The following is a 24,489-nucleotide window of genomic DNA, read 5'->3' as shown; positions in this document are numbered from 1 at the left end:
CTGCTACAGCTGCCATCGTTTTTATCCTGAGTCTCAAGTTGTTTAGGGCAGGAAAGTGTTTTACTTTTTTTTCCTTGAAGACATCATTCTACAGGACACTGGACACAGAGCTAAGCATGCCCTAAACTGGAAGGGGGGTGAGGGGAGCGCAGAGCCAGATAGTATCAGGCTAGGGAAGAATGATCAATTGTCAGATCTGGCTTCTAAATGGAGTTACGAATATTAGTGTTCAAAAATCCAATGTGGGAGGGATGGCCAAGAAGCAAAGGCCAATGAGAAAAGATAGACAAGGGCAGCCAAGACGTTTGCCTGGAAAGTAGACATAGAAGGCTGTGGTTTGGCACATCAGCCTGAATCACAGAACCAGAAGAAAGAAAGACAAAGGGTGGGAAAAACAGAGGGAAAAAAGGAAACAAGGAAGGGAGTTGGAACCCGTGGAAGTCATAATGCGTCAATGGGGGCTATTTTGAGGACATGTTGTCCAATGAGACAGGATGTCAAAATGCAGGAACAGGCCACCCTACTGAATCCACGGGACTTTAGGAGAAGGCTCAGTCAGAGTGAGAGGTGTTTAGCGGGAAGGGAGGACGATTCGTACTGCAGACACTATGAACATCTCTCTTACTGTCTGCCAGAGAGGAGTTCCAGCCTGGGTCCCCTGCCCGGCTACCGACCTTTGACTGATCACTTCCCAATTAGGTCCAGGGGGACAACGGGTGACTCAGATGGTGCCTGATCTTCCATTGTAGTCACCTGGCTGGGTGACTCACTGAAGAACAAAACATCTCATGCTAACTGCCTTATGTATGTGCAAGTGGTTTCTCTAGAACAAGTTTCTAAGAAAGTTTATTTTACTTTTGTTTCTTCCTTAAACATAGCAGCAGCTAAGTAACCCAAGGAAGGGTAAGGGAAAAAGAAGGTGGAGTTCAAGATAACATACACCTCTGTGTTCTGAGCAAAAATCTCCAACAAGCATTGCCCAAAGCAGTAGCAAATCCAAGCTACTGTATTTCATCAAATCTAAGACTATGGATGTAGGATATATCCTGATTGCAGAGATTTTGAAAGTATACCAGAGCCAATTACATATGGTATTTAACAATGGAAAACATTTGGATATAATTTGCCTCCACCAATATTAAAATGTGTTACAGATTGACTTGTGTCCCTAAAAAGGATATGTTGAAGTCCTACCCCCCAGTACCTGTGATTATGACCTTACATGGAAATAGGGTCTTTGCAGATGTAATCAAGATGAGGCCATTAGAGAGGGCCCTAATCCAATATGACTTATGTTCTTACAAGAAGAGGAAAACATCACATGAAGATAGAGAGAATGTCATGTGGTGACAGGCAGAGAATGGAGTGATGCAGCTGGAAGTTAAGGAACACCAAGAAGTGCCAGCCACCACCAGAAGAAGCTAGGAAGAGACAAGGAAGGGTACTTCCCAGAGCCTCAGAGGGAGCCTGGCTCTGCTGATGCCTTGATTTCAAGTTTTCTGTCCTTCAGCTAGAATAAATTTCTGAGCTGGGTATGCTGGTGTGTGCCTGTAATCCCGGGTACTTGGGAGGTTGAAGAAGGAGGATCACTTTGGAGACCGGCCTGGGCAACATAGCAAGACCCATATCAAAATAAATAAATAAATAAGAATAAACTTCTGTTGTTTTAAGCCACCCAGTTTGTTGTACTTTGTTGCAGCAGCCCTAAGAAACTAATAAAAATGAAGTTGCATTTCCGTAGTTTATATGACATGATTTTGAGGAACGTTTGTCCTGAAATACTTTGCACGACTGAAAAATGCCAGCCTGGAATGAAAATTGTACTATGTTTCATCCACATGTGGATAAGGTTGGAAAAGTAGTTATTTTAGCTTTATACTTTCTTACCAATAGATATCAATGGTGTCAGCATTCATTCATTTGTTCATTTACTCAACAAATATCCATTGAGCATCTGCCTGTGCCAGGCACTCTCCTAGGCACTGGAGACACATTGTTGAACTAAACAAAGCCCCTACTCTTGTGAAATTTAAATTTTAGTGAGCAAGATGGTAACAAAAACATACACAACAAAAAAAGCACACTTCCAAACAGTGGCAAATGCTGTAAGAAGATAAAGCAGGATAAAGGAATAGCAAGCAATGAGGGAAAGGAGTCTCCTTTAACGAACATGGTCAGGAAAAGTCTGCAGGGCTGACATTTCAAAATGATGTTTTGGAGTGAATCATGGGAAGATCTAGGGCACAAGCATTCCCAAGATGCGAGCTGGACAAACCTCAGCCTGTTAGAGAAATATCAGGAAGAGAGAGGAAGGAAGAGGAGAGAGGCACTGAGGCTGGAAAAGCAGTTAGGGACCAGAACACTAGAAACCTATAGCCATGGTGGGGAATGCGGTTTCCATTCTCCACGTGGTAGGAAGCCACTAGAGGAATCTGAGCAGAGGTGAGCAAAAAAAGATAATCCTGGCCGCTGAGGGGAGGACAGACAGGAGGGAAGCAAGAGGGAGAGAGACCAATTAGGGACTTATTAAAATAATCCAGGCAACAGATGGCCGTGGTTTGGATTCGGATGGTAGCAGTGTCAGTGATGTGGTCAGACTCTAGATATATTCCAAAGACTCGCTAATGGACGGTATGTGGGCATGAAGGTGTGAACAGATGTGAACCTGAAAGAGCTGATCCTTCAAGATATGACTAACTGGACATAAATTTTAAATACAGCCAAACAGCCATTTGTCGACTAGAGTTCACACACGTACTCTAAGTTTCCTGAAAACCTGCATCTCTGTTCAACTTTGGGACTTCCAGAGCCCACCTGAACCAACCAGTTGGCTCAGCTGCCTTGACCAGAGCTCAGCTGTATCAACCAATCGGAACCAAGTGAGTTTGAATCCCTAATTTCCATAAATGAACCTGATTGGGAACCTGTACGGAACTTTCACTATAAAACCCCTAACCCCCTTCGTTCTCTAGAATGCACCTTGGTTTTATACCCAAGGAAGGTTGTATCTCCCAGATTTGCAAACTGTTCACTGGAATAAAGGCACTTTCATCCAAATTCTTTTTCAAAGAACTTTGTTCAGAAGGGAACGACAGGAAAGATTTTGGCCTGAGCTAGTGGATTCTCTTTGGACAAAGCTCAAATGTTTCAACCACTGGTCATACCCTTTCAATGACCCCTCAGCCAGTAGGTCCTGCCTTATAAATGAAGCCAGATCTTGTCTGGTTATCTTCTCCAACTGGGTTAATTAGGTAGCCATGTGCTGAAGGTCTTTGACCGCATAAAGCCCATTAACATCCAGCCCTTGGGAAACTTGGCGAGGCAGAGACAGTAAACCAATGGACACCGTGGTAGGGGAAGTATGCACATTGGCAGGAGAACTCAAGGCCAAAGTCACCCTTGCCATTCCACTGGCCATATGGGCCCAAGCACATCCCTTCATCTCTTGTACTCTCTCTAAGGCCAGTGCCTCTTTGACTCTATGTCATAGCCCTATTCAAGAATTTATAACTGCTCCCTAGTATTTAACAGGTTTAACCCGGCCACTTCAGCCATGCACTAGAGACCCCAAACAACTTCTTCCTTTCCCCCACGCTCCCAAGTTGTTAGGATTAAATGACGTAACCTACATAAAAGAACCATCTATAGTGGATGCTCAGTAAATGTTCATTTCCTTCCCCCTCACCTTCACCTAGTCACTTCCTACACCAGGAATGCCCGTGCCCCTCCCCTCCACCTCAGGGTCAGATGTGAGGGGGCCCTTTGTCTCTGATACAATATAGTAAAGAAATCAGTCTGGCTGGGAGACAGGAGTCCACACGGCTAGACCCCAACAATGCCACTAAGCTAGTTGTGTGACCTTGGGCAAATCACTTCACCTTTTAGGAACTCCCTTTTTGCTTTTCTGTAAAACGAATAGTGTTCAGTTAGATGATCTTCAAGGTGCTGCCAGACCTGGAAGTATCTGCTCTTCCAGCCAGAAAGCATCATCAGGGCGATTAATACTCTAGGAGGCCCAGCATCCCAGGGCCCAAGACCCCTCAAACAATGCACAAGTCGCCATTTCTTCCTAGTGGCCTAAGTATTACACTCAAATGCTGCATCTCAAAGTTCTGGAAAATTTTATGCACACCAACCCCACCTCCCATCTGACTCATTCAGTATAGAAGAGGCAGGCCTGTACCAAGCTACGTTGGAGGACCAGCCCAACGGCGCCCTGTTGGTGACCTCCTGGGCATCCAGCAGTCCAGTTCTGCTGCCTCCCTCCCCCAGCTCATGTCTTGTGGGTGTAGACAGCAGGCAGCCCATCTTGGCAGGAAGGCAAATTGGTTCAACCATTTAGAGGACAAACTGGCGAAAACTGTTAAAATTTAAATTTAAAATATTCATGCCCTTTGACCCAGCAACTTTAGTTCAAAAAATTTAGTCTGTAGAAACACTTGAACAAAGGTGTGTAGTAAATGAATACGGATATTCCCTGTAGCTTTATTTGTAGTAGCAAATAATTAGGAATGACTCCAATGTCTGCCAACAGGGAATTGGTCATGTAAATTCTAATACAGCTACACAACGGTATGTCTTCTGGCTAGAATTATAGCTCTTGAGATAAATAATAGAAAACCACAAACTGACATAAAAAGATGCCTGGGGCATATTATTAAATGGCAATGATCCTATTGTGGATGATCCGGTTTGAAAAATAACAATAATGATAAATAATTACATAGTTTGACATATACGTAGGGAAAAAAAATTCTGTCAACAGTGGTTATCTTTAAGGATGAGACTAAAAGGAACTTGTACTTCTTACATTATTATATTTCTGACTTTTTTTTTTTACTGCAAGCTGAATTACTTTTTTAAGCTAAAAGAAAATTAAAGCTAATTTTAAATGTCCTCTGTTCTGCTTCCCTTTCTACATTTGCATTTATTTAAACATATGCTCTCCAGAATCTTCTACAAACTGTTCCGTCAGTATCAAAACTTCTTGGAACCCCAAAGCTCGGCAGGAACACAAGAATAAACTTTGGGATCTGGGGTGGATGCGGAGATGCTGGTCAAAGGATATGAAACTTCAGTTAGGCAGGAGGAATAAGTTCAAGAGATCTACTGCCCAACATGGTGAGTATAGTTAATAACAATGTATCATCCACCTGAAAATTCCTAAGAGAGTAGATTGTCAGTGTTCTCGCCACAAATAATTGATAAGTATGTGAGGTAATGCATATGTTAATTAACTTGATTTTAGCCATTCCACAATGTGTACATATTTCAAAACATCATGTACACCATAAATATATAAAAATATTATTTTTCAATTTTAAAAAATTAATAATAATAATGAAAGAGAATGAAAAAATAATAATAAATTTTTTCCAGCCCACTAGCCTTCAAGAACTACCCAGGCCACAATGTGGTCTGTTCTCAACTTGTGGAAGTCCCAGGAAGGAGACTCCACGCTCCCTTCCACTGGGGAGTTGGTCAAACATGCTACTCGAGGCGGCTCCAGTAAAGGTTTCATCTGGAGTTTATCATGTGTCATGGCTAAAATAGGGGTTTAGAACCATGAGTGGATATCACAGACCAGGTTTTCTCTACCCAAAAATTCCCTTAGCAAAGAGATTTAGGGTTGACTACAGAGACTTTTAAAGTGGCTACTGAATGTTTCTTTTGCCAAACTTCTGGAGCTCTCTTCTAGTGCAAAGTTTTTCAGGCTTGATTTTAACAGCAGGACCTCCCTTTTATTCTCAAAGAAATCCTTGCATGAAATTCCAAGTTGTTAATCAGTCAAAGGAGAAACTTCAGTTGAAGGTGGGGAGGAGCAGGAGCACACTTTGGTCTCTGCCTTCATCTTACCCTTGGCAGGCTCTGCAGCCCCTGAGGCACCAAGAGATGAGTCCCAGAGGTAAGATGCCTGTTCAAAGTCACCCAGCAAGTTGATGAGAAAGCCTGCAGAACCGCGAATCGGATGTAGGTTTCTTATATGCGGACCCAGAGTTCTTTTCACACTGAGTTTTTTATAGATATATATAAAAGGAAGTAGCACATAACACAAGTTTAGGTAAAGGAACACACACACATACGCACACACACGTGAGAATTATATATGCATGGGGAAAATGTCTGAGTACAACGCACCACCTGATTAATAGTAGACATGATAGGGGAATAGAAGTAGAAGGGAATCAGCACGTTTACTCTCCAGTGTTTGACTTTCTAATGATGAGCATGTATCACCTCATTCTTTCTCTCCTTGAATGTTTAAACATCTTCACTAACTGAACTAAGAAACTGAACTAACTGAACTAAGAAACAGAGAGGGGGTGAATAAGTAGTCTTTTTGTGGGAACATGACAGAAAAACAGAAAGGAAGACTTCTAATGGGATGTTTTGTCAGAGATGCTACCAAAAATAAATGAAGGTAGAATAGCCCCAGGTTTACTTAACAGCTTCTGGCTCCAAGGATTGTGACATACCCTATTTGGCCATAAAATATCTATTGATCTTAGGACCAAGAATAATAAAAGTGTTGCTTGCTGCAAAATCCTATCCAATATCCTGATGTCTTTAACTACTTAGCACTTGGAAAACCTACTGGACTATATATGACGAATGCATCTATCCAATAAGAAAATTTAGAAATTGGGCAAGGAGCAGTGGCTCATGCTTCTAATCCTAGTACTCTGGGAGGCCAAGGCGGGAGGATCACTTGAGGTCAGGAGTTCAAGACCAGCCTGAACAAGAGTGAGAACCAGTCTCTAATAAAAAGAGAAAAAATAAGCCAGGCGTGTTGGCACATGCCTGTAGCTACTCAGGAGGCTGAGACAGGAGGATCAGTTAATCCCAGGAGTTTGAGGTTGCAGTGAGCTATGATGACATCACTGCACTCTAGCCCAGGCAACAGAGCAAGACCCTGACTCCAAAATAAGAAAAAGAAAAAAGACAATTTAGAAATTGAAAGCCGGATGGCATCTCCAGGGCATAAAGGATCATGGATCCAGCCCCACTGCTTTCAGGGTAATGTTTCAACACTTGAGGATGACAGAGTAGCCTCAGGTAGCCTCTTAGAGTTATTGATACATGCAACATGGATCAATACATCCCAAATACATTATGATAAGTGAAAGAAGCCAGACTGAAAGGCTACACACTGTATGATTTCATTTACATGACATTCTGTGAAACACAGAACTATAGAACTGCAGGAACAGGAAACAGATCAGTGGTTGCCAGGGACTAGGGATGGAGGTAGGAGATTGATTACAAAAGACCTTGAGGGAATTTGGGGGGGCAATGGCAATATTTTGTATCTTGATTATGGTGATGGTTACTTGAACATATGCATTTGTAAAAATTCATAGAACTCTACACCTAAATAGGATGAATTTTATTGTACATAAACAATATTTCAACAACCTAACTCTAAAAAAATGTTTCTGGTAAGACTGTGTGCATGGAAAGAAAGGCAGATTTTGTTATTTTTCTGCTGGAGAATTTCACATTTTAATAAATGCCAGCAATTTACATAGGGGGAATAGGCAGTTTCCCTAAACAGTGTCATTTCCCTGCTCCCACCTTCATTTCCACTAGTAGCCAGAGCTTCATCAGGCGCAATGATCTTCCCACTCTGGAAGAGCCAAGGTTCAGGGAAAGGGAGGCGAGGTGATGGGGTTAAGCTGTAGGCCCGCTCTGTGGGCAGAGCGAGGGCTGGGTAGAGCCACGTGGTTTGTCCCCAAGCAGCTCAGTCACTCTCCCGATTAATTATCTGTCTGATTCATGAGTTGTGGTTCTTGTGGGCATGCTTCCTGGCCATTCCTGCCAACGAGGGCAGAAGGATTCTTGGGGCTGGAAGGGGATGATAAGCAGAGATCCCAAGTGGGGTGGGGAGCTGCGGAAGAGGAATTTCTATTAGGAAATTCTAGAGTCATACCCAGACAGCCCCTCCTTACTGTCACCTCCTTGCCCATCTTATGGTCTCCACAGGAGACCTCCTCCATGCTTCACCTTTGCCCTTACAATAAAGGAGAATGTTGCCCTCCCGAGGGCTCCCCCCAGAAGGGAAAAAAGGGCAGACACTTCACAGAGGATCCCTTGAGTTTCCAGCACCCTCACATCAGAGGTGCAAATGGTGCCACAGTACAGGGGTCCAAATGCCCAAAGAACTCATGATCTCAGCTGTACTTCATGTACCCTCCAGAACATTCCGATGGAGCACCTGAGGATCCTTACTGAATGAATGCAAATATTCAAACATTGGCTTTCTTGAGGTTTGGCACATCACCTCCAGATGACTTTCATACCATCCCATAGATATTTATTTTGCTGCCTATGTGCCAGGCACTGGGCATAGAGTTTTTGAACGAAACAGACATGTCCCTGTCGTGGAACTGGAAATCTTGCAGATGCCTTTTACCTTCCTCCTTTCCCAGAGACAGGGCTTGAGGTTTTCTCATAGATAGAGCCTCTACTCCTTGGCCTCTTCTGTGGATTTTTGTTGGGTCAGATTGGCTGAAGTATGCCAAACCACCACCAAGAAATGGGTTGAAATAACCAGGGTCCCCCTCAGAGAGGTGTGGGCAAAAGGACCCCATCAGTCTCACTTTGGGAGCCTGGTTAGTGCTCATGCATGAAGCAGTAACAGCTCTTGCCTCCAATACACAGTAGATTGCATGGATGGGAAGAATAATGACAAGAGTAGTTGCTGTTTACGGAATATTTATTTTGTGCCTTTGTCTCATGTAATCGATATAATCACAGAGGTATTGTTTTCTCCACTTTACAGATGAGGAAACTGGGGAGCCAAGAGATTAGGTAACTTACTTAAGATCACACAGCCAATAAGCAGCAAAGTCAAGAATCAAACCTACATCTGACTGACTTTAACCCATAGCTCTCCCTTTCCCCAGCCAACAACCCTTCCTCCCATATTTTTCAAAGACCTGAGTATTCCAGCAGAGGGTATCAACTCGAGAATTTCTAAGATATAAAGTCCAGAAGAGAAATAAGCACCTCAGCTCAGAATTAAACGAGTTAGAATAAAAACCTAAATATGGGGAAGCCACAAAATTCAATACTTCTTGGGTGAAGCTAAAAAGATTATCTTTGTACATAAAATCAAAAAAACTTAATGCTATCCCCCAACAACCTTTCTTCTACCCATACCAGACTCTCCTACTCTAGGACAGCCTCTCTGTGCCATTCCCAACCCCATCCAGTTCTTTCTGTGTCCCTTCAACACTTTGTGTCCCAACACAATTCCACACCCATCCCACAACCTGCTTCCCCAAGGATCTAATGATATCTGCAACCCTGCTACCAACACTGGGATAGCAGATGTAAAAATGATAGAATTTGCTTGGGGGTCAGGGTGGTTATTACTCTGGAAGTCTGATTCTACAGCCCCTGCTCTTAAACACTGCTCTACCCTGCCTCTCAGAGGGGCTCTGGGTCAGCACAACCCATCCCCACTCCTGGAATCACCCCCATCACAAGATAAATCTGTGAGCAGATCTCCTAAATGATCTTTAATGCAAACTTAAGTATGTCAGTGCAGTAGAATCCTACATGGGTCATTACAACTGTGTGAACCAGACCAACATAACATATACTGGGGCTCCAGAGAAGTTGGGGATAGGGAGGGAGACACCAAAATAATATATAAACTCTTCATCTTCACTAACATCAGGCCAAGCACCAGCTAGGCACTATCTTATGTTACCTAATTTCTTCTAAAACTGTAAGAAAATATAATGATTACACTCAGAATTGAACTTAGAAAACTGTGGATGTAAAAATTTTTTAAATGAAAGCAAAAATTGTTTTAAGTTCATGGAAGCCAGCATCTCTGCAGGAGGAAGCTGAGTTGCCCTGGGTCTGACCAAAGGCTCTCACATCTCCCAGGGCAAAGTGCTGGAGACTCTTTTTCCGAGCGAAGGTCATCAGGCTGCTCCCTGCAAGCTAACGGCACCAGGTGATCTGTTTTAGTCTCTATCACGTGGGAAGTTCAACAATAACAGCTTGAACAGCTCCGTATGCATCAACTGCAACTCTTCCAAGATATCCTTACCCTGTCTCGTACCTGCCTGTACATACCTATAAGATTCTTTAAGGCGATCGTCAAAGTATTTTAGAATAGTTTATCTTTAAAATGGACTTACCAATAAATCTTAACCTTGAAAACAATTCCTTCTGCAGGTTCTAAACTGCTTTATGAGTACTTTATGAGTGCTTTATGAGTACATTAAAAGTAAACATATGCACTCTTGCGGCGTCCTCAGAAAGGAGCGGCCCCAGGGAACCAGGAACCAGAGCCTGCGCCAAGCAAGATCCCCAAGGGCTCCGGAAAGATGACGGGCAGCAGCCCAGGGTTGTGCCGGCTCTATCCCTCCATCCCTGACCCCAGCAACAAGGAGGCCGAATGCCGCCTGCCCTTGCGGCTGATGGTGTGCGCAGCAGCAAGGGAGACAAAGGCAGGGATGCGAGCCAGCCCAAGGGAGCCTTGCTGTGGCTCCCCGCATACACTGGAGATTTTGGGGGTGCAAGGTCTGTCCCGGAAACGGAGGCACCGCTGCCACCCGGGGACACTGGAGGAGGCAGAGCCTTCATCCTGCTCCAAAACATTCCTGCAGGGAGCTACCAAGTTAAAAAAAAAAAATCTTGGAAGAAAGTGTAACACTCGGAGAAAAAGGAAATGTCGAGTAACTGGCAAACCCGCGCGCGCACCCTCTCCCTGCAGAAGCTACAGATGCGTCCCTCGGCCAACGCGCGGGAGCAGCCCCGGGAAGCCCCACCTCGCCTCGGCTACCCGGGCCAGTCTCGGGCCGGTCTTCCTTAGCCCGGCGGGGACCACCCGCGACGCACGCACCGGAGCTGAACGCGGGGCTCAGAGGCGCGCCCACCGCACCGCGCGCGGAGGCCGCCGCGGGAAGGCACCCCACCTGGCTGACAGCTTCGGAGTCCGGGAGGACCCGCCCCGGGCACCGCGCGCCTCTCGGCCCCTCCACCGCGGGGCCGGGACGGTCCCCGGCGCTCCGAGCGCAGACCCGCGGGACGCGCCCGCGCGGGTTTCGCGGCTCCAAGTCTGCAAACTGGACGGCGACGCGGATCCCGGGAGAGCGGCGTCCCCGCGGCGCGGGAGCCTCACTCACCTCCGACGCCGACGCCCGCCAGCGCCCCCAGCGCCAGCAGAGCCGCCCAGAGCCGCCCGGGCTGCGGCCGCGCTCGCATCTCGCCCGCCGCCCGCCGCGCTCCGCCCGGCCCACGGCAAGCAGCGCGGCCGCGGTCGCTTTTCCTGCAGCGGGAGGGGAGGGGACGCGGTGGGTGGGACGCAACGGGGCGGGCCGCGGACTCGTGCTTCCTCCCCTCGGGCCCTTTTCTGGACCCTGCGGCGGAGAGGGAGCGGTGGGGAACCGCGACTCCCCCCAGCGCCTCGCCTCCGCCCCCGGGGAACAGCCCGCGAGCCCGGCCCGCAGCGCGGCCGCCAGTGCATCCCGGTCCCGGTCCCCTCTGGGCACTCGTATGCTCAGAAAGGTCAGAGGCCTGTGGCCCCTGCCTGGACCCTTCCAGTCCCACCTCCTCAGAGACACCCGCAAAGCTCTGCTTCACCTGGATTCTCGGGGCGTTTTCCCTCGGTACCTCCAGTTTCATTCATTCACTTTCATTCATTTAACCGACAGACATCTATCGAGTGCCTTCTCTGAACCTGCTCAGTCCTTTATTATTCACTATTTGTTTTTCTTGGGTTAGTTTAGTCTTCTGGTAGACTGTAAGCCTCTTGGGGACAAGACCACACCTCAAGCTGGCATAAAGCAGGGATAGGTCCGGGAAGCGCCTCTCTCTACAAGTACTTCTTGCAGGTGTCTGATGGACGTTTCCGAACACAGCAAATTGCCTCCAAACTCAAAAACTCACAGGTTTTGGAGCTTTATCTTAATTTCCTCAAGGGCCTCCTGCCTGCTGCCTGACCACTCAACCCTCAATCCAGTGCTTCCTCTAGGTCCCTGGGTCTCTCCCAGACTGGAAACTTCTGGAAGCTTGGGGAGGCAAACTATTATACGAGGGCTGTGAGCACGAGGCCGCCAGGAAGTGGCTGGGTGGCGCAGCCTGCCTAGATGGGTAGCTCCGATGCTGATAAACAAGGCCTGAGGTGTCAGTTTTGAGACAGCTGAAAGCCTCTCTAGCTCCTGGGCTTCCATAGGTCTTTCACCCTTATAGTGAAAAAGCCCTGCCCATGGGCTTTTCTGTGGCCTCTCCGTGTGCCCACCCGCTCCCAAAATGCACAAGATGCCTGACAACTGGCCCTGATCCATCTCTCCAGCCATATCTCCCACCCTATCATTTGTCATTCCCAAATGCTCCATGCCTTTCTGTCTGACTGATCTTCCTTCCTTTTTCCACTTGGAAAATTCCACTTATCTTTCAAAACATCTCAGATGTCATTTCTTCCATGTAATTTTGTCTGACAGCCCCCCTCCTCCAGCCCTACCCTCTGCCAAGATGGGCACTCTCTCCTTCAATCTCCCAAACACTAGAATACACCTTATAGCAGCATATATCAGCAGAAGTGTCACTAGCAATTTGCAAGGGGACAGGGGAAGAGCCAGCACTGCAAAGGGTGACTAGGCCCTCTGACCTGGGCTTTGATACTCTGGCTCCATCTACCTCCCCTGCCTGCAGAGGGCTTTTAGACCAAAATTATTAATAACAGTGTTGTCATTGCCTTGGAGCAAAGTCTAGGTCACACAAGCTGTTTTCATCTGTGCCTATATATTTACTTATTTGCTCAATTCCTGTATTTATAACCAATCTCCAACCACCTAGGTGTTTCCTCAGCCTAGCTCTGCTGGTGCCAACCACCTACTTGGGGCGGGCACTGGCCCCAGCAAATACACTAAGTCCTCAGCTCTAGCCCAAGCCCTGGCAAACGTGCCGCCACCATGCAAGAGAGTCCCGTCCCTGCTGAGCTCTCATACCTAGGACAAGGGAAGGGACTAGTCCATTTACATTTAGTATAGTAATTGATGGTTGTGTTTACATCTACCCCTTGTTGTTTGTCCCATCTTTTTGGTTTCTCTGTTTCTCCTTTTCTGCTTTCTTTTGGGATAATTCTTTTTTTCCTCTCCTGGCTTTCTAGCTACACCTCTTCTTTGTGCAGGGTGTGTGTCTGTATGTGTGTGTTTACTCTAGGGATTATAATAATATGCCTCTTAAGTTTATCATACATAGTCCACCTTGAATTACTATTGTACCATTTCATGTAAAATGTAAGAATTATAACAATATAATTCTGGGAACACAACCCCATCCTCTATGCTATTATTGTCATATATTTTAAATACACAGTAACTCACAATATAATTTTTTTAATTTTTGCTTTAAACAGTTAGTTGCCTTTTTTTTTTTTGAGACAGATTTCTTGATGTTGTTCCACAGACCACTGAGACTTTGTTTTAGTTTGCTTTTCCCTGATGACATATGATGTGGACCATCTTCTCATATGCTTGCTTGCCATCTGTTTATCTTCGGAGTGTGGTTTTTTACTATAGGACATGGTCCTCACTCCTAAGGTACAGACTTTGAGGTGTCTTCTAAGTACGTGAGCTGCTCAGTGAGGTCTCTGCACTCTGGCTAGGCTGAAACGCCAACATCTCCAAGCCATGTGAACTCGCCAGTGTTCTCAGCTCCCAGCTGCTGACTGGTAAGTCTCGGGGAGGCTCACCCTGTGCACGTGCAGTCTTCATCCAAAGGCCACGGGGAACACCCACGCAGACTTATGGGGACACCGCTCTGCTCAGTTCCTTCCTCTGTAAAACCCTTCTCTGCAAATTGCAGCTTCCTTTAGCAGCCCTGACCTCGAATCTATTCCTCTTATGTTCAGTGAGCCCAGCACGCAATTCTTAGGCTCCACCTTCCCGTACTGCAGTCCAGAAAGTGCCCCCATGAAGAAAACTGGGCAGATACAGGATTCACTCCATGTGTTTCTCTTCCCTCAACGATTATGTTTCTGCTCTACCTATTGTTCAGGGCCTAAAAGCAGCTCCTCAAATATTTTTCAAATGTATTGTTGTTTACTTTGGAAAAGTCCTATACCAGTCACTTTACTATAGCCAGAAACAAAGGTTTTGTCATTATTTATTTACTTACCTCCATTTCTTCTACCAGTACTGGACAGTGAGATGCTTTGAGCACAGAGACTTATCTTTATATTCCCTAGCAAGCCCTCCATAAATAGAAAAAGCTCTTCCTTTTTTTTTTTTTTTACCTTTTTAGCAGCCCTTAATAGTTAATTTTAACAAACTGTTTATCCAGCAAAGATGTCAGAAGATCTGAGTGTCTGTTCTTTGATTTGCCTAAGTGCCATGCTCCCCAGCAAATAGGACCATGGCAGGTGGAAGAGCTTCCCAAGATCCATTTAAGAGGCAAGAATCACATTGTCTAGTCCCTTGCCCAACTGTGGCCAGGCTGACACCAAAATAGGTATTCTTTCCCTATTTTTCATCAATAGTCTGGCCCCGCTGGGCAGTCCCTACTCCTATTCAGTTCTTCATTGTCACCACTATAAGTTTTGTGGCCAGGGTTGTGGCCATTTTCTGGACCTCCTACCTTTAAGGTCATGCTCCATCCCCCTTTGTACAAAGACTCAGAAGGTCTGGATTCAGGTCCTTGCCCCACCTTTTGCTACTTACATGACCTTAAAAAGGTCTCCAAATCCTCTCTACACTCATTTTCCTTATCTGTAAAAAATAACTATTTCCTGCCCTTTTCTCCACCCCTAACCTCACCCTATCCCCTCCCAACACACACACGTGGCTATGATGTTCCATGAGACCATGGATATGATATGAAAGCCCTTTGGAATCTGAAAAGCACAGAGGAATATGTTCTTCTTATTATTATTTGTGCAGCGATTGCAGATCTCTCAGTGCATATCCATTTCACTAGTTAAGGAGGCTAAGCATGGTGTAGCACATTGGCTCAGAATCTTCTCCTCCTACACATTTGGCAGAAGCTCTTCTTCTGTCTATTGAGAGAGAGATGACCCAGCTGTTCCTTTGGCTTGCAGGAGAACGGACTTTTCAGAGTCCACACTGAGTAAAAATGGCATAACTTAGAATTTCTGGGCTCTGGGAAACTATCTGAGAAAGTACCCTTAGATTTTTATCAAGGGAGTTGTGGGGGGATGAGCTCAGCCTTGGCATTTACCATTCATTCGCAAGCAGCTGTCAGGCATCTGCAGTATGCCAGGTGCTTCTCAGGATACTAAGGATGCAGGAGTAAAGAACAGCAGCCCCATCTTCCCAGAGCTTGATCCTGGTTGGGCCTGGAGCAATCAACTTCTGTCCTGGAGTGCAACTCCTCCCTCATCCTCGTGTAAACCAGCACCTCCTCTGCTGAGAAGAAAAAGTGAGAGCTCAAGGACGTTCCATCCCAGCTCAGCATACAAGGTACTACCTGGCCAAGCCCAGATTCAAGCTCTGTGCCTACAAAGGGCATCACATGACTGCTCAGGTCCCATCTCAGACCAAACCATACCCCTTCCCCATCCCAGCCCAGAATGAAGAGGTATAGTTCATTCTGATAATGGGGCTGCCGCTTGGCTTCTACCCCCGACTTCTTGTTCTGGTATCTCTCTAACCCCCAGTAGCCCTCCTTGGAGGCCTGCTCCAGTGAATCCAAACTTGCAGCTGAGCTTGAGACCCTCCTCTCAGACCTCTCAGGCACTCCTTATCTGCATTTTTAAGAGACAGGCTAGTGTAAGAATCAACTGCACAACAGTCAGAAGTTGAATCCTAGATCCATTCGACACCAGCCTGGGCAACATAGTGAGACCTTGTCTCTAAAAAGACAGAGAGAGAGAAGGAATCCTAGATCCACCATTTGCTAGCTGAGTGACACTGGCAAGTTACTTAATTGCCCTAGGTCTCAGCTCCTTCATCTATACAATGGGGGTTAAATGGAAAACATTAATGTCAGCCACTTAGGACAGTAACTGGCATGTAGTAAGTATTCAATAAATGTGAGCAATTTTTTCCTCCTTAGGATCAACTCATCTGTGCTTGATTCCCAGTCTATCCCCAGGTTCTGCCTATAAGTCAGGACACCCATTGCTTCAGTGTTGCTACCTATCACTAGCCCCCCTGGCCAGTGTGGGCTGAATTGAGACAGGAGGATGTTGTAGGCTATGGGCAATGTCCTTGCTGGTCAAACTGACCATCCTCTGACAGCTCCTTGGGTCAGATCCCCTGCCCCTGCACCAAACCATGGGTTAATCTAGTGGCTAATCCTTGGGCTTCATTAGTGGTGCTGGGACAAGTCCCAGCCTGTCCCAAGTTCAAAACATCAGAGCACGTATCCCTTCTGAACCCAGGGACAAGGTTGCTTCACCTGAAGTCTCTGGATGAGTTTCAGGGGATCTGTGAACACTCTCTAATAAGCAAAAGTTTGTGTGACATACATTTTTCTACAGAAATTGTCCTTAGTTTTCACCAGCTTCTCAAATGGGTCCGTGACCTCAAGGGTTAAGAACAATTGCTTCAGAGGAATCCTAGAGCCTCGACCCCCATGAGGCTGGTAGGCCTTCCTCTGGGCCACCAGGGACTCGGGAGGCCCTTGCTATAGCCAGTATCCACAGTAGCCGCTATTTCTTGTCACTACTCCAGCCTGCCACCACACCAGCTCTGAGTAGCAGGAACTAGTCAGTGGGTCCCCCGAATCTGCCTGAATCCAATGCCAGTCCATTCCACAATCCCTCCACACGTCTGCTCAACCGAGAGGGTGATCTCCACAGGTCTGCTCCAGCCAGAGACTGGCCTCCCTTCCCTGCCCCCACCTCCCCTCGCCACATCGTGCTCCTGACACAGGTCCTCTTCCCCAGAGCATGGTTTTCTCCCAAAGGAAGGAACTGGAATTTGAGAGCAACCACAATATGCCACCTCCTATACAAATATTGATTGTCTCCTTTTATCTGTATACTAACTCATTTTACAGAGGTGAATACTGAGGCTTGGAGGAGTGAAGAGGCAATGATGATGATGGTGATGATGATGATTCTACTAGATGCCATTTATTTTGCAGTTATTATGTACAAGTTACTATGCTAAGTATTTTTTTCATACTTCATTTTTTTAGTTAGCACAAGGTAGGCCTGGGAATCCTGATTTTACAAGTGAAAAAATCGGAGGCTCGGAGAGATGAGGTCATTATCTTAAGGGTACCCAGGGAATTAGTGGCAAAGATGGGACTGAAAAACAGGTGGGTCTGACTCCAACACTGCCCCTACAACCCACTGTCTCCCTCACCGTGTGAGTATAGAATGCCAGACACCCCCAAATGTTTCAAACCAGCATTGCTGTGTTAATGGGAGAAAATTCCTATTTGTGATAAAACACTCTTTGATTTCTCATTTTCTGAGATAAGATTGGGAAGTCCATAAAGTAGTTATCTCTAGCGTTCCTGCAGCCCAGGCCAAGTCCGGGAATTCTGTGCCACCAGCCCAAGAAGGCACCCAGGGCTGGGTCAGTCCTGCCCTCCCACCCCCAGGGCTGCTCTATTTCCAGGTCCTGACCACTTCCTGTCTTGGCTATTACAAGAAGTCACCGACCATGCCTGGCTGAATACTGAGATACGATAGTGGCACCGGAAAACCCTGGGCACTGGACCAAGGTCTGGGCTAAACAAAGGGCCCCTGGGACTCAGCTTTTCCGTGAAAGGATGACAAAGAGTGGGATGACTGTGAGCCGGGAGCATGACCAGCAGCACACCTCACTTCCCCGTGCCCTGGCCATTTCCAACCCAATAAGGCCGCTGTCCTCCGCCCCAGGCTGGAAGTCACGAGGCCCCAGGAAGGCGTGGAAGGGAAGCGCCTGTACCTCCTTCACTCAGACAGCCCGGGGCAGGACAGCGCCTCTGCCTCTCCGGTCCTCCCTCCCCGCTCTGTCCTCTCCACTCCTCTTGTTCCCTCCTCCTCCCCTCAGGAGCTCAGACACCTGTGACTACCCCAAGGGTTGTGTCCCCTGTCCCTGGGCAGTTACTGTCAACCACCATTCATCTGTCTGCCTCCCCCTGATTCTTTGGTCCTTCCCTAGGAACTCTATGCCCTTATCCCCATCCTGTAAATGCTCAGAGGATTCTGTACGTGCTAAAACCTTCAGGTGGGGACCATCCTAGTTAATGCATGCCCTGTTTTCTAGCACTCTCCTTTGCCCAGGTCATAAAATGAACTCGTGTTTCCTACTGCCTCAGAATTCTACTAAGCAATTCACTGAATAAGATTTAAGCCGAGAGGACAAGAGTGGTGACAAGTTCACTGCTAACAGTTGTTGAGGGCTTATTATGTGCCAGCTGCTGTGCCAACTACTTCAGACATATTACTTTGTAAAATTCTCACGACATCCCTGAATGACATGGGTATTGTTTTTGTCCTTGTTTTACAGATGAGGACACCAAGGTACAGAAAGGAAGAGTCACTGTGTCAAGGTCACTCACTGGCAAACTGTGGTCTTCACTTCCAAACCCTAGCATTCTGGTTCCAGAGCCCAAACACTCAATAATCGAGACATACCCGGGAGCCCTCAATGCCTACCCTCAAAAAGGCGATTAATAACAGATATTTGGGGCACTGCAGCAGGTGACCATGGGTGCCCTTCGAGGTTGGGGGACAGAACTCTCAGAGTCCCTGAAACACTAATGATGGCATGGCAGAGATTAGGGGAGAAGCACATGAAATTAATTACATAGGTCATAAGACACAAGTCTCAGCCATATTTATCTGTGGCAACTTTTTAAAATTGTATTTTTTCATCAAGACAGGGGGGAAAAAGCAAGTTAAAAATATGACAGTGATTTTGTAGCAAGGCTACTCCTCCCAAATCTAAATAATCTGTGCCCCACTCCTGGAAGAAGAAAATTTAATAACATGTACACCTAAGCTGCAAATCATACCACACAGGTGACTCACTGCCTCCCCTCCCCTTGAATACTCTCTACCTGCTCCATCTCTTTCTCCGCAACCCACAAGACTCTTCTCAACCAGATGTCCCTGATGCCACAAAGAAAGGACCAGAGGGACGGGATCACCAGGGAAACATCTCTTCATTCCCCCTTTTTAACTGGAGCCCAAAGAAGCAGTCCTCGTTTCCTTTAAGGTCTGTTCTTAGACTGCGGCTTCCTGGCAAGTGTCCCTGACTCACTTCTAGTCTCTGATCACTTCCTTATTTTAAATAATTTCCTAATTTTGTTAAATGCTGGTTGGATTTTTTTTTTTTTTTTTTTTACCCTGCTGGCAGGTTTGTTCCAAGGGACCTGGGTGCTTTGCTCTCTGCTTCCTTGTGCATTCCTAGCATCAGGATGTTTGGTGGCCAGAATGACATGTGACAGCCAAATAAAGACAGGCTTTGAGAAGAGGGGAGAAAAAGAAATCAGACTCCTTAGAGCTGGAAGGGACTTCCAGAACATCATTGACTCCTTTACTTCAAAAGGAAACTGAAGCCCAGAATGAGAAAGTGACTTGACAAGGTGCAAAGCGTGGCTGGTGGTGGGGGCGGACCAGGCAGTTTTCATTTTCTGCCATACGACATTGGGCAGAGGGGGTTGAGGACGGCCCCAGAGGGCAAAGGACAATACGGTGTGGTGCTGAGAATGCAGGCAGAGGCTTAACCTGTCAGCCTCAGTTTCCTCATTTGTAGAATGGGGATGGTCACACCTACCCCACGAGGAGTCTCTGAGAAGAGGAAACGAACAATGCACACAAAGCACTTGGAACAGCATTAGCGTGGGTATGTCTACAGAAGAGGGCATTGTTGTTGCCAGCATTATTTCTCTCTCCATTTGTTTTCCAGTTATTTCTATCATTTTTTAGTTTCCCAAAAGAATAATAGTTTGTTTCATTTTCCTTCTTTTGCTAAGGCTTTTCCCTGTGCCTAGAATACCCTTCTTCCCTACAGAGCTAGTATTTATTCTTGACTATACTGCAGACACTGTTTTAAGTGCTTTACTGTTTTAATTTATTTGATCCTCATAATAACCAAATAAGGTCAGCACCACTGTTATCTCCATTTTATAGATTAGGCAATTGAGGCTTTGAGAGGTTGAGAAACTTGCCCAAGGTCACATAGCTAGTGAGGGTAGACTCATCCCAACCCTGAGACTATAGTCTTAACCACTGTTCTACTGTTTCTATGAGTGTGTGTCTAAATCACTCCCATCCTTCAGGTGTATGGTTTACATGCCAGCTTCTCCTCCACCAAAGAGCCTTCTCTGATCTTCTAACTGGAAATAATCCTGGAAAGCTTTAAAACAATCCTTTTAAAGCTTCTTTAAAATTTCCCTGCTTCTTTGTTAGTATATCTCTTAAGAATGTGCCTTCTAGTTGGTGCTTTTTATTTGCACACAATACGTGTCTCAGCTTACCTGTTCAGGCTTGATGTTCCTCGAGGGCAAGAACTAGGTCCTATTCAATTTTATAAATCCCAAAGGACTGACAAAAATGCCATCTGCCACTGTAAGAAAGAGGACGCTGGCATAATGTCACAAAGACTAAATTCTAATTCAAAACAAAACCAGCAATAAAATGCATTAAGTAAATGATTGTGAGCTAACTATAAAGAGCTCTCTCCACCTTCAGACTGGTAATCACAATTTTAATGCTAGATCTTTGACCTCTAGTTTTATTTCCGAACATGTAGGGCACAGAGGGGCTGAGCTGAGAGCTGAAGAGTGTGGGTGGGAATGGAATGGAAGAGGGAAGGGCCAAGGAGGCCATTATCTGAATCTCCTTTGAAGCCCCAGGGCCAGAAAGTTGAGATGGGCACGGCCAGATGTGCAGTTTTAATTTCTCAGATGCCAAGACCAAAGTCTCACACGTCACAAAGAAAACCGAGACGTGGACACCCCCACCACGCCCCTCAGTTACAAAATGACACTTCTGTCCCCAATAACTAATACCATAGAAAATTTACGTAGGTGCAAAATGACTAAGATTTCTTAGAAAATGTGCATACTCTCTTGGCTCTGACCAAAATTTGGTGAGGTGGGAATCATTTCCATGTCACGATGGACTCCATTCTAAAGAAAAATGACCCTGGTAGGAAAGGGGGCATGTGAGTGCGGACCATCAGGCAGATTCCCACCCACAGGGAACCCACCCATCTGCGGGAGGAAGCCCAGTGCAGACCACCGGAACCTGACAAAGGAAGAGGGAAGAAGTGACCGCGGTGACGTGTGAGCCTGTGCTCCCTCAGCGCCCGCTGAGGGATCTGTGCCCTGAGCAGATCCGGCAGGGTCTGGAACAAGATGCAGAGGAACTCGGTGGGATGCTTACACGGCTCAAAGTGGGCCCTCAGCGGAAGTGAAAGTAATAAATGATAAGAGGAACGGCCTCTCTAAACTTAAGTGTGACCCAAGGAATGGCGGAAGAGAGGTGGAAGTGAGGAGAGTCCTGGGAGAAGGAGATGAGCTATCGTAGAGCTCATGGTAGCCGGGAGGAAGACTGGCCACACCAGATGCAATACAAACGTCGCGCATCCAGGGGAAAGATAAACAGAAACCCGCAAAGGCTCTGAAACAGCAGTTCTTAACCTTTTTTGGATCTCTGACTCCTTTGAAAACATAATGAAAAGTACAAATCCTCTTCTTGGCAAAAGAGCATAAATATGCCTACGAGAGACGTTTATGGTTAAGAACCTCTGTTTCTATCGTAAAAGGCATGAATTGTACTTGAAAGTGAAATTCTAGCAGTGCAATCACAAACAACCACATGAGGACACAAGTGAGGAAGGGGATGCAACGAGGCAGCTGGAGCCGAGGAAAGAGTTCTGGGGGCTCTTACATATAATGTGCAGGCGAGGGGCAGCCCAGAGCCCCTGATGGACACAGAGTCATGGCGTGGAGCCGTAAGAACAAGGCTAAGAAGGCACCAGTCCAAAATGAAATGAAAATTTTTAGATATTAAAACCAACAAAAATATGTTTACCTATGTTCAGAGCAAGAATAAGAGTCCTTTGTGCAAGCAGCATGACCTTAGCAGAACTTCCCAACCTCTCTTTTGACCTCAGTTCCATCGTTTCTGTCAAGGAGATTAATTTTTGACCCTAAAGTGTGGAAATACCTTGCATCAAGGAAACTGAGACCCAAGATAGAAAAAATTTGAGAAAAACTGGCCACATTAAATGGATTCAAGAATCTTGGCCTAGAACAAGCACCTGCTGGAGGGTATTTGGCTGAGAAAAGAGGAAACACCAACTTCTGTCTTGGAGAATTGTCTTAGAACTTTTCTGTGTCACTTTGGAAGACAAATCCAGGACCAGTGGATGAAAATCTCAGGAATGTAGATGTCAGATCCCTACTAGGAAAAATGTAATATCAGTTAGAGGTTTTTCCTGAATGGAATGGTCTACCTCGGGAACTAGTGAGTCCCATGTCATGGTAGGTATTCACGTGAACACTGACAACCATTCCATAGGGCTTTTACGGAAGGGAACTAAAGTCTCTTCCAACCCTGAACGCTTATGATTCTGTGGTTCTACAAGATTAGGGGAGAAAAGAATGAGCGCTTTCTTACCCAGCTCTTTTTTTTTTTTTTTTTTTTGAGACGGGGTCTCACTCTGTTACCTGGGCTGGAGTGCAGTGACCCAATCCTAGTTCACCACAGCCTCAAACTCCTGGGCCCAAGTCATCCTCCCACCTCAGCCTCCTGAGTAGCTGGGTATACGGGTGTGCACCACCATGTCCAGCTAATTTTTAAATTTTTTATGGAGACAGGGTCTCACTATGTTACCCAGGCTGGTCTCAAACTCCTTGGCTCAAACAATCCTCCCTCATTGGCCTCCCAAAGTGCTGGGATTATAGGCATGAGCCACAGCACCTGGCCCATCTTCAGACTTTTTAACTTTGCTTCTCTCTTTCTGAACTGGTGCACATCACTCCAGAGTGAACTGCTGCTCACCCGCCACTGTCTTTCTTCCCTTCTCCTTGCCTCATGTCCCAGTCTCCAGTTCTATTTCTCACTCTTCTTTTATTTTCTTTATTTTTTTACCCAAATTCTAAAAGGCAGGAACTGTGGTTATATTGGCAAAGAGGAAAGCACCTGTGCCTCCTGACTGGAATTCCTCTCCCTGGGTTTGAATCTATTTATATCCCATCTGAGCTTGCCACACCTCTTCCTTGAAGCCCTCCCTGACCACTCTTCCTCCTCTGAGCTCCTAGTGTTCTGGTCCCACGTCTCTCCTTTGCTCCTTGGACATATACTGCCTAGTGTCATTTCTTCTATTTTGTCTTTTAGCATAGTTTAACTCTATATGTATATCATTTTTCCTCAAGTAGACTATAAACTCATGGAGGGGGAGACCATGAGCGACTTTTTTATCTCCTAAAGCACCTACTAGTGTGCACTCCATAGTTATTTTGAATGAATGCTTTCCACCACTTATAGGGTCTAAATATATACAATAAGGATAAAAAATAAAACAAGTGGACGAAGGCTGAATATAGCAAGAGGGAGTTAGTTGAGCTCTAAATAATCAGCATCAGAGAGCTGGAAGGGACATTAAAGATGATCTAATCAGCTCCTCATTTGCAACCTGTGGAACTAAGGCTGAGTGGGGCTGTGACTTAGCCCAACCGGGCTAGATGCCAGGTCTCCACATGTCCACGACAGTGTCCTCTCCATGATCCTTCACTGCAAAACCTTTGGGGAGAGCGGGGGGGAATGGTACTGAAGCAAACTAATTGTTGTGAGTCTTTGAAAGTAAACAAAAACTCCATTTGTCTGAAGGCACAGAGGTGGACTAAGTGACTTCTGAAGTTTCCTTCTAGCCCAGGCTGGGAATCAGTTTTTCTCTAATTCTGAGAAACACATGTGATCAAACTCCGGCGTCCTGTTGAAAGCAGGCTGTTGTGATTGTGCCATCTAGTGGTGGGAGGTGGACATTGCACTACCAGCCATTTCCACCCACACTCAGTCTACCTTAAAAAGCCCTAGTGATCAGCTTTTATAGCATGCCAAACACATGATCGCACTGCGCTAACCCGGGCCCTCAAGTGATTACACTCCACTCGAAGTCTTCAGGGTCTCCTGTAGCTCTAACATCTTCAGTTCCAATCTGGCAACTGTATTAGGGAGACTAAATGGTGACCATCACTAATTAGTACAAAGACTTTTGTTCAAGGAGGGCGCTTGCTTGTGGCAGTGGGGGAATCTCTAGGGAAGGGGTGAGGCTGACTTGAGTCTTGAATGGTGGGAATAATTAGAATGTGCAGAAAGGAGCACACACCACAAGGGAGGAACGAGATGAATCAAGAGGTCGTGGGGCGTGGAGAGAGCAGGCGGCACAGGGTAGCTAACCAAGAGGAAGGGGGTCAACTGGTTGCAGCAAGGAGTGCTCCTAGGAGATCAGGGGCAAAAAGAGGAGGTACTCGGAAACCAGGTAGAAAGGTTTGAAAATGACCCAGTAAACCATAGGGAGTTTTTAAAGTCCTAATTGGGGAAAAAAATTG

General features: G+C 46.2%; 1 protein-coding gene across 2 annotated transcripts in view; it reads right to left on the bottom strand.

Moving 5' to 3' along the window:
• The window catches only part of ITGB3 (integrin subunit beta 3), a 50,780-nt gene extending 39,525 nt beyond the window's left edge, over positions 1-11,255 (bottom strand). For both annotated transcript variants that reach the window (XM_045525932.1, XM_045525933.1), the window contains exon 1: positions 11,148-11,255. In XM_045525932.1, coding sequence (XP_045381888.1) covers positions 11,148-11,226 — 79 coding nt within the window. In that variant the 5' untranslated portion in view covers positions 11,227-11,255. The remainder of the gene's footprint in view (positions 1-11,147) is intronic.
• Positions 11,256-24,489: the final 13,234 nt, after the last annotated feature.

This window comes from Lemur catta, chromosome 15 (genome assembly GCF_020740605.2).
Source record: "Lemur catta isolate mLemCat1 chromosome 15, mLemCat1.pri, whole genome shotgun sequence".
NCBI classification, from domain to species: Eukaryota; Metazoa; Chordata; class Mammalia; order Primates; family Lemuridae; genus Lemur; species Lemur catta.
Note: the sequence above shows the minus strand (reverse complement) of the source record. Positions and strands in the feature narration are given on the sequence as shown.